The sequence below is a fragment of the Lytechinus pictus genome, chromosome 4, assembly GCF_037042905.1.
Source record: "Lytechinus pictus isolate F3 Inbred chromosome 4, Lp3.0, whole genome shotgun sequence".
NCBI classification, from domain to species: Eukaryota; Metazoa; Echinodermata; class Echinoidea; order Temnopleuroida; family Toxopneustidae; genus Lytechinus; species Lytechinus pictus.
The window spans coordinates 22,914,201-22,924,905 of NC_087248.1; the positions used below are offsets into that span (position 1 = coordinate 22,914,201).

The window sequence follows — 10,705 nt, forward strand, 5'->3', positions numbered from 1 at the left end:
TATCTTCCCCTCCTCCTCCTAACTTCTCCTTCCCTGCTTTTACCCTGTCGTACCTTTTATCATTATCATCTTCTTCTTCTTTCCTTCTCTTTCTTTCTCTTCTTCTTTTAACGTCATAATTATGTCTGAAAAGATTGTCAACGATAAAATTGATTTGTTTTTAAATTTGCAGTTCGATGAAACCAACCTTAGAACAAGAGAGCCATTCCTCCAGATGATAAAAGGTACGTTATGAAGAAGAAGAATAAAAAGGGTGATAATAATAATGATGATAATAATAATAACAATTACAGTGACAAAGATGATAGAGTAAATAATTATATCAGTGGTAATTATATTGATGATAATAGGAAGTGTTGGTAATAAAAGCAATAGTAATGATGATAATGATACTAGGCACACTTAGTGATAACTGTAATGATGATAGATTGTTGTCGCCGTGGTTACGAAGATTCTCATTAATTTTGTATCCAGGTTCAAACATTTTTTTTTTAAATCGCCATCAACCATTTTTTATAATAACCATAGATAATCATTATAATTCGTTTTCACTCTTTCCCCAAAAATATAAATCTCCTCGCATGCTTCTCGCGTGACGCATGCCCTAATTTAGGAAACCATAACACACTGCTACGTTATATGCTTCAAATATAGACCTGAATTCCTATACATAAAAAGACAAATGATTTGTTTCAAATTCGTTATTTTGAAGATGGCAAGCTGCTTTTCGGGCAACTGCCACTGTTGGAAATGGACGGTATGAAGCTTGTCGGTAGCGACTCCATTGTTAGACACCTGGGAAGGAAAGCAAAACTCTACGGCGACAGCGATTCGGATAGGGCAAGGTATGTATACAAACTTATACCTCGGTCACATTTGCTCTACGGCAGCCGTTTTCACATTTTTTACCAGCTACATATAGGTGGTTTGAATTAAAATTGATAGAACGGCTGTTTTCGATTCGCCGTACGGCCGTCGTAGAGCAAATGTGACCGAGGTATTACGATCAGGGATGGCTACATAGGGCGAAGGTGCTCGGGGGCGGGGGAGGCGTCCGCTATTTTTTTTTCGAGTTCATGATAAAAAACAGGGTGAAAGAAAGAGGAAAATTGAAAGAAGAAGGAAGAAGAAGAATACAGGAAGATTGGGGAAGAAATTGAATAAAAATAACAGGAAAACGAAGAAGCAAAAGAAGAATAGGAATAAGAAGAAGAAGTACAGAAAAATGATTAGTCCTAAAAAAAGATAGCTAGAGGGAAAAGAAGAATCTTTAGAAGGAAAGGAAGAAAAAGGAGGAGAAGAAGGGAAAGAAGAAAAAAGATGAAGAAGAGAGTTGAAAAGGAAGAATGATAAGAAGTAAAAGCAGAAGAGATCGACAGAGGAAGGAAAAGATGTAGGAATTGGAGGAAGAAGATAAAAGCACGAACATGACGAAGGAGATAATTTCATAACAGTGCGATATCATGAGTTACTGTCATACATTTTTTTCTTTGAAAGAAAAAAAATTCATCTTCAGCCCCCCCCCCCTCCCCAGATCAAAATACCCTGTCACCCATGGCAAATTTTATTAATATGGAGTATAGGCCTAATTTTTATCGGCAACATTATCATTCAATGAAAGAAAAGGCTATCACTTGAAGATGAATTTTGACGTTTTAAATGTGAGAAAGTATCGTTATTTTCGATTTGATTATTTATTTCTAGAATCGATATCCTTGTGATGGGGGGCAAAGACTTTTTTGATGCTGCCCTTGGGGGTTACCTTTTTACCCCGAACCCAGAAGAAACAGTTGAAACGAAAGTATTACCGTCGGCCAACAACAAATACCTCCCAGCCTTCGAAAAGGTAAGATTGTTTCGCTTATAATGGATACAATTGGAATTAAACAACAAATGAGTTATTAAACAACGCTTTTTACTATTTGAATCGCACAGGATTTTTTTAAACATTTTAAACAAGTGTTTAAAATCTTAAACAACAAAGTTTAAATTCAAATATTTAAATATCAATAATTTAAGCATGGTTGTTTAAGATTTTAAACACTTGTTTAAAACTGCATGTTTAAACAACTACTGTGCGATTCACATAGTAAACAGCGTTGTAAAAAATATTTTTGACAGTGTAAATCTTTGGTCTTGTATAATGGAATATATGCAACGAATGTGGTTATTTTTCTCGTTTGACCCCTGTGTTAGAATTCACGAATGAAATTAATATATAGAAATTGTCACAAAAGCAAATGTCAACTCTCTAAATGCATTATAGATTGAAATAGATGGTGATCAGTCCAATCTATTTAGACTGACTTTCAATCTACGGAATTGAGAGAGGATGAAATTGCCCGGAATGGTATATGAAAATAACATAAATTTTATTTTTTTTCATTCTGATATTTGATTTGCAAAGAGCACCGACCGAGATGCACTTAACAAGGCTAATATGGGATTATCATAAAGAGTGTATTGGTTTCATTTTTTTTTTAGATCTATTTATTTTGTAAAAATTTGATTTGATTTTTTTTTCTGCGATAACTGTTATATATAGATTGCGCTAAGATTATAAATGCCAATGACCTGGGGCGGATCCAGGATTTTCCAAGGGGAGGGGGGCACATTTTTCCGGAGAAAAATTTGACAAGCAAAAGCGTGCACGGGCCGGCTGTGCCCTCCCCCTGGATCCGCCAGTGCCAATGACCTCTTATATAAGACCGAATTCTTGATAACTTCATGGTATTTATACATGATATCGTCTCGATTGATTGTATGAGAACAGACAATGTTTGATCGGAAATATAAACATCCAGAAAAACTATCAAAAAACAAATACATTAAGAACAATCAATGTGAAAGGCAATTGTCTGAGAATGTTTTCAGGTTCAAAAGTTTTGTGATACAGAAAGCTCTTAGTCATGCTACGTGAGTATTTGAATGAATTTAACTGAAGAGCATTGGAAAATATCAAAAGTTGATGGACAAGGCCCAACTACCTATGAGTACATGGTACAATAACAGAAAGGCAATATTTGTTAATATAATGGGAATTCATGATTTCCTCTTAAATTTACATTAGCGAACACCATACAAATTAAGAAAAGATAAGTCACATTGTAATGCATTATGATAAAGGAAATGTATCCGACAAAAGAATAACTATTCGTGATAAAACAAAGTACTAGGCCCATATGTGAAATTTCGAAAGAAAGAAAATCATACAAAACAAGAAGTAATTATCTACTTCGGTCTTAATTGCTTTTTACAAGAATACAATATCAGAATGAAACTGTAAAATTTGTCTTCTTCCTTATGCTTTACTTCATTCTTCCTTCTTTCTCCCCCGTTTCTGTTTACGACCCACTGCCATTCTTCTGAAATCATCCCAGACTCTCGCAGAAAGTAGTTCCGGTTTTCTGGTTGGATCGCGTCTGTCCATCGCAGACATCGTTCTGTTCGATTCCTTGACCCACATCACCGACTCACCCTACCCAAAACTTTCCTCAGTGCTCCAAGGGTATCCCAAATGCGCGGTAAGTATGTAGGCCCTCTTATGAAATGGTAATATGGATCCTAATCATATGATTGGCTGAAATCAATCACGTGACCAGACTGTTACAGCCACACCAGCAAAACAGACTACAGTGTGGTGTTTCATCAGCATTTTCGTCCCACAAGTCAGATCTGAAATCTTTCTCTGATTTTGATTGGCTGAGAAGCAATGTAACTATGGTAACTGTCGGGTGAAAGGGGACTTCGTCCGACAAATCCTTTCATGAAACGCTCCCCACACCGACAAATGCTATTACTTTTTTTTATTTTGTAATAATATTTATTAATCATTCAGTTCAAAATCAAAGTGATGGTACATTGTATATATGAATATGTTATACTATGACATTTTGTACGATTATTTGTATTATGGATAATTATTTGTCTTTTGTGAACAGTGTTTTGTTAATATTGATATTGTAATATTTTGTATACAGTGGATAAATTCAGTAACAAAAATTAAGCATTTATAACCACTATAAATTCACCAAATCATACAATAGTTATGCAGAAAATTGATTGCTCAACATTGATGAAACTGAATGAAATTTATAATATAAAAAAACGGAAAAGGGTTCGAGTGCTCACTCCCACACATGCCCATATGCACACACAAAAAGAACGAAATCGCCCTCACACCCGACCCCCCCCCCCCCAACACAGACAAGACACAAAACAATTAGACAGTACCAACAAAAAGCAAAACAATAGAAAACAAATAAGAAAAGCAGAAGGAAGGAAAGAAAGAAAGAGAGAGAGAGAGAGAGAGAGAAAAAAAAAATCATCAGTCAGTTTGGAGTCGGTTTCTTTAGTGTGACTGCATGTAAAGCAATGTAATTTTTTTCAGAAAAGGCCGAAAGAAACGCAATGGCGGAGAGTCTCGCAATAAATGAGGCACACCTTCACACTTACCATCAAACTTGGACCTTGGAGATTTCCTCGCAAAGTAAACTTATCGATGTTTGCAGATTTCTTGTCCTTTTTCGTTATTATCTATACTTGGTAGCAATCTTCCAGATATCACCTCTGGTTGATTTTAGTGGTAAAAGTAGAGAGTGGCGTTGGTCCTTCAACTCTTCGGGGTGCAAATTTGCACCCTTTGAAGCCCTTTATTTAAGCAGTAAGGGTGCAGTTAGCTACATGGTAGAATTGTATGCACCCTCGAAGACAGAAAGTTTTAGGGTGTACACCTGGGCCCCGTCTTACAAAGAGTTACGATAGATCCAATCAATCATAACTCTATGGAAATCCATCAGTGTCATAATTTTTTCTCCAGGAAATTTGCAAAATGTGCTTTGTAAACAAAGGAGAACACACCACATTGTCAAGAAATCAATGAATTTATGGATATACATTTATATCTAGAATTTTTTTTGAACAAACATGGATTTTAGATGTTGACGTTGCTGGCCGTCCATAGTTGCGATTGATCAGATCAATCTCAACTCTTTGTAAGACGGGGCCCTGGGGTATAGAGCCAGGATGTAGGCCAGCCCCTTTGCTTTTTCATTAAGGGGCACCACAAACTTTGAACTTTTATTCCTAATGTGCTCAAAATATTTTTGGTAGAATTTTGACTGGAGGTGTGGCCATCCGGCCTGCATGGTTTGTCAGAGCAAATATTTAAACCAATCGGGAAAGAGCCCACACAACTATAATAGACCTTGATAAAAAAAAATTTGCTGATGTTGTTTATACGGAAGCTTTTTTCTTAATTCTTTGTCCAGGCATTTGTTAAATTCATCTCCGGCCAGCCGGGTATCAAGGAGTATCTCGCTAGCCCAAGAAGAAATCCTGTGCCCACCGCTGAGTACATCAACGATGTCAAGACGACCCTCGGCTGGTGATCGTCCACCTACTCGACCACAGTCATTGTTCAGGTCTGGGGGGATGGGGAGGGAATTCGATAGGGGTTATCTCATGACCAAAATGATAAGCCAAAAGAAGAGACTACGATCGTCAGGGAATCTGGGATATCTCACTTTGTAGCGAACACTTTAAAATAATGCAAAAGAGTGAATCTAGTCCGTAATTACACTCCTCTCAGAGTGAGACGAGTGATCACTCATTTTGGAATGGGATTTACATCTTTTGAGAGTGGATCATAGCTCCGTCTGGAGTGAAAATTAATGCCTGAAAAAATATCAAATGTTCACTCAAGAAGGAGCTATTAATGCACTCTCAAAAGATGTAAATCTTACTCCAAAATGATTGGTCTCGTCTGATCTCGTCTCACTCTTAGAGGAGTGTGATAGGGGACCAGATTAGCTCTTTTGCATTTAGAGTGAATGGACTGAACATGATCCACGTACCGATTTGTTTTTATCCATCAATTTTCTGACGAATGGATGACACACTTGGCTTTTGCAGATGCTGGCAAATGTTTGACTCGGAAAGGCATTTCTGTTTCGAGTTAATATGGAGTGATTTCTCACCCAATACCACACCATTATGAGTCAATTTTATTCGGAGTCAGAGTCTGAGTCACTTTGACTCGGAATAGTTGATCCCCAGCTGTTGCCTTTCCGCGTCAAATCTAACTCTGCAGAAATTATCACAATTATGACAACTGACGATAAAACTATACGTTCTATCCACCGTACATAATAGCAAATTGATTACGAAAGATATGAAATGTATTCATACAATCGCTTTTATATCTTCTGGACCAAGAAAAAGCAAATACATGACACCGATTGTATTTTGAAACCCCACAGATTTCAAACATATTGCATACCTATGGTAAGTTTTAATAATTTGAAATATAATGTTTTGTACAGATATATTTTATATAAGTCACAAGGCAAGCTGAAATACAGAAACACGTGTGATATAATATTGATGTGATTTAACTCTGAAATAATACGAACTCAGGACATCAACCAGTTTGTTCCCGATAATAATGTTATAATTATAGCAATATCATTTTATATTTTATCAATTTCATTGATTACTGATTACAGACATCGCGGGGCGTTTCATAAAGCTGCTTGTAAATTGCACCTGATTTTACTCACGACTAAAAATAAGTTATCGTGTTAAATGACTGATCTATAATTCAGCTGAACAAGTGGCTGATAATATTGTTCCGGTCATGCACAAATTCGTGCGTAAGTTACACACAGCTTTATGAAAACTAAAATAACCATATTGAGCAAAAAGATCAGTAATGGTCATTACTCAAGACTGCTTTATTTTAATCGAGATTCTGTCTTACTCTTATTCCATAATACACGGTTATAATATACATTTTTTTCAATGTTTCGCCGTACATGCAGGTATAAATGCTCTTTTTTCCGAATGAGTCTATATATTTTTGGTTCTACTTGTCTATTAAATGCTTTATATAAATCTGTTACTGAAATATTGATTTGATTCTGATTTGGATGAAACTTTAGAAGACCAAACCATCATTACTTAAATCGATTGGACACCGTTGTTGTTTCTTTTTTCATTTGAATATGGGTAGCAAGAGAATAGTAGAATGGGGTATAGTATAGTATAGTATAGTATTTATTTTTCGTATAAAAACACAAAAAAGCAAAACGGATGGATAGCCCATTTTCAGTTTAGTCGACATGACTATACTGTTCTTTCATGGGGTCCATATACAATACAAAGTAAAAAGTAAACACATATGAAAGAAGCATAACATATACGGTAAATCAAACAAAATAACAAAAATTACATGATATATGTTGTTACTAATAAGAAAGATCATAAAATTAAATAGTTTGGCAAGAATTTACACTAAATATTTTTAAAATGAAAGAATTGAATGAATTAGGCTACTATCACGTTATTGAAAAAGGTTTTCACAAGGAGCAAGGGATAATAAAATTAATAATATGAATATAATTGAATAAAAATGAATATGTAATCATTGTGAACTGATTCTGGTTCACGCATACAATTTTAAGAGGGCAACAGTAAGAGCGTAAAAATATTGAAAGGAATTCAGGATAAAAGTACAGATTGCATTGAGACAACATCGGAATAAACATATAAAAACATGTATATGCACTAATTTGATTCATATGACCAGTAAGAAATAAAAGACCGAAAAGGAGAATGCGCTTTGTGGAACTATTTAGTGGAATAAGCTTAAAGTCAGTTAGTAATTTAAAGTTTGTTCAAAGAACAATGGGGAAATGGGAAGAAAAAAAGGAAAAGGGGAAAGAAAAAAAAGAAGAAAAAAATACAGTATTGACTTTATGACAAGGTAAACAGGTCACCGAAGTGAGATGATAATTTGGTTTTGAAATTGTTTATGGTAGGAGACAAGAGAGAGAGAGAGAGAGAGGGTGGATGCGATGGAGAGAAAGGGGTAAGAGAGAAAGAGAGAGAAACAGAAACATGGCATGGGGAGAGGGGGAGTAGGTAGGGGGCGATAGACTGGATATGCCTACATTATGTTTATGACAAAACTTTTACACATGATAGAGGGGACGTTTAATACCCAAACCTATAAAATGGAAACACATCGCTTCGCTGGTAAAATAAGATGGATCAGAGGGTCACGCATGAGTAAGCATACTTTGAAGAAAAAAAACTGTCAAATCCAAATACTCAATCCACCCTTTCACACGGTAAAAAAAAATCGTGATTTGAATCATGATTCCAGTGAAAATTAAGGCTAATGACGAATTTTTAGCACGTGTGAAACCAAACAGAACATGATTAGACTCGCGAACACTAAACACAATCACGAATTCAAATTCTACTCCGGAGGTGCATTCCAGTTAAAGGACAAGTCCATCCCCACAAAAATTTGATTTGAGAAAGAGAAAAATCTAACAAGCATATAACACTGAAAATTTCATCAAAATCGGATGTAAAATATGAAAGTTATGACATTTTAAAGAATCGCTTAATTTCACAAAATAGTTCAATGCAGGCATTCTGGTCGGTATGCAAATGAGGAGACTGATGACGTCATCCACTCACTATTTCTTTTGTATTTTATTATTTGAAATAATCTAATTTTCTCTCCAACCCTAACCCTAACCCAACATGTTCCTCCCTGAACATGTTGAATTTGTGTTATTTAAATCTTATCTAGCCCGGTCAATTAGTTGACCCTTGTTGTCAAATCTGTAAAAAAATGAAATATTGTATAATTCAAACAATAAAATAACAAAAATAATAGTGAGTGAGGGACATCACCGAATGTCTCTTTTGCATGTCACTAATACCATGGTCACATTTGTTCTACGGCGGCCGTACGGCGAGTCGAATACAGCCGTTTAATTAATTTTGATTCAAACCACCTATATGTAGTTTGACAAAAAATGTTAAAACGGCTGTTTTCGACTCGCCGTACGGCCGCCGTAGAACAAATGTGACCATGGTATAAGTTGTGCATAACAGTTACTGTTTCGTGAAAAATAAGCGAAACTTTAAAATGTCATAACTTTCTTATTTTACATCCGATTTTGATGAAATTTTCAGCATTATGCTAGTTTGGTTTTTCTCTATTTATTCAAATCAATATGTTTCTGATGTGGACTTGACCTTTAAATGTAGCCGAGTAGACGCGCCCCGGAGTAGAGCTGAATGGTGACGTCACTATTGGTGACATCAGATTTGGCAGTACGTAGCCTGAAACGTGCCGTGCAAAGGTACGGCTGTATAAATACAAGTTCATTACTATTCCTTGCCGACCCAATCTATATGAACATCTCGGTACAGAGCTGAATACCAACACTTACTACACACTAGAGTATGTGATTATGGAATTCCGTATCCGTTTGTGCATTGTTGAATGTGAGCTTGTACCAGTGGCGTAGCTACGGGGGGGCCTGGGGGGGCACGTGCCCCCCCTGAGATTTGGTGTGCCCCCCCAGGTGCCCCCCCAGAAAAAATTGGCAGAGCAAAAAAAAAAAAAAAAAAGGGAGAAAGAAGAAAAGAAAAAAGAAAAGAAGAAGAAAGACAGAAGAAAAAAAAGAAGAGGAAAATAAGAGGAGGAAGACGAGTGAATGAAATAATGTGAGGGGAAGACTTGCAATTAAAAAACAAATCTTTTCATGTTACTATATAAAATTTTTGCTGGCGCTTCGCGCCAGAATTGCCTGTTCGATGAGATTCATATCTTGCTCAATAGGCTGATATGGAGCAAGTTTTGAAGTCAATATGCAAAACATATTTTAGCTCGGACATCGAGCTTTCATTATTTTTTTTTCATTTACAAATTTAAGTGCTCTGTGAAATCGGTCCGTTTTATGGTCTACATATCAGCATTTTAAGCTCACGCTGCGCGGTCACATTGTTTGATTTGCCAAGTTCATATTGTATTCCATAATGTTCCATTAAACAAATGTATTCAGAATGCCCAGATTCTAGGTCTAAATCTAAAACATGCGCGATAGCCTGCATGTTCTTTATTTAAAATGTACTTAAATTATCCAGTTTCACATCAGAATATCAATAATCGTCTACTCACGCTTCACAATCGCATTATAAATTATACCCAATTGACTATATTCTATTTATGATTTACAAAATATGAATAGAGTGTCCCGCTTTTAGGTCTAAAATCTCAATTTTAAAATTTCTTCCTCTCGCGCTTCGCGCTCGCATCAATTATTTAGTTACATATCTACTCCATTTATTAATACAAAAAGTGCTTAGAAAGACAATTTTTTAGGTCGGAATGTCAAAAAATTTGCTCGCGCTTCGCGCTCGCATTATTGAAATATATACCGTCTTCGTGGGTAACTGTAAGCAGTCCTTAAGCAGTCCTTTTCGATAATGCTAGAACAGTTGATAAAAATTTCTGTTCACGCTTGGCGTTCGCAGTAACCATCTAGTTACATACGAATCTTGTTCAGGATCACACATAACATTGCCCAGAAAATTAAATTTTCAGGAAAAAATACATGAAAGTTAAAAAAAAAAAAAAATCGCTCGCGCTTCGCGCTCGCACTTTTTATAAGGCTTATGAGATTATTTCATGTTTATGTTGTTCTATAAGAATAAAACTAAGAAGTTACTGATATAGGTGAAGATAATTTCGGGCCCCATCCCCTAATGGCGAAAGTCGGATCCGCCCTTGTGACACATACACACACACACACCGGAAAAATGGCCGGTGCCCCCCCTGAAAAAGCAAGGACCCCCCAGTGCCCCCCCGTGAAAAAAATCCTAGCTACGCCACTGGCTT

General features: G+C 36.1%; 1 protein-coding gene across 3 annotated transcripts in view; it reads left to right on the forward strand.

Annotated features, from left to right (window-relative positions):
• The window catches only part of LOC129259322 (glutathione S-transferase A4-like), a 10,412-nt gene extending 3,511 nt beyond the window's left edge, over positions 1 to 6,901 (forward strand). The window contains exons 2-8 of one of the 3 annotated variants that reach the window (XR_010293412.1): positions 173 to 224; positions 713 to 845; positions 1,705 to 1,846; positions 3,381 to 3,524; positions 5,271 to 5,558; positions 5,786 to 6,634; positions 6,729 to 6,901. Coding sequence is in view for 1 of the 3 variants with exons in the window: in XM_064098667.1 (XP_063954737.1) it covers positions 173 to 224; positions 713 to 845; positions 1,705 to 1,846; positions 3,381 to 3,524; positions 5,271 to 5,390 (591 nt within the window). In the remaining 2 variants the exon portion in view is untranslated. Of the gene's footprint in view, positions 1 to 172; positions 225 to 712; positions 846 to 1,704; positions 1,847 to 3,380; positions 3,525 to 5,270 lie in introns of all 3 variants that reach the window. The other 2 variants (XR_010293413.1, XM_064098667.1) reach the window with 2 other exon arrangements.
• Positions 6,902 to 10,705: the final 3,804 nt, after the last annotated feature.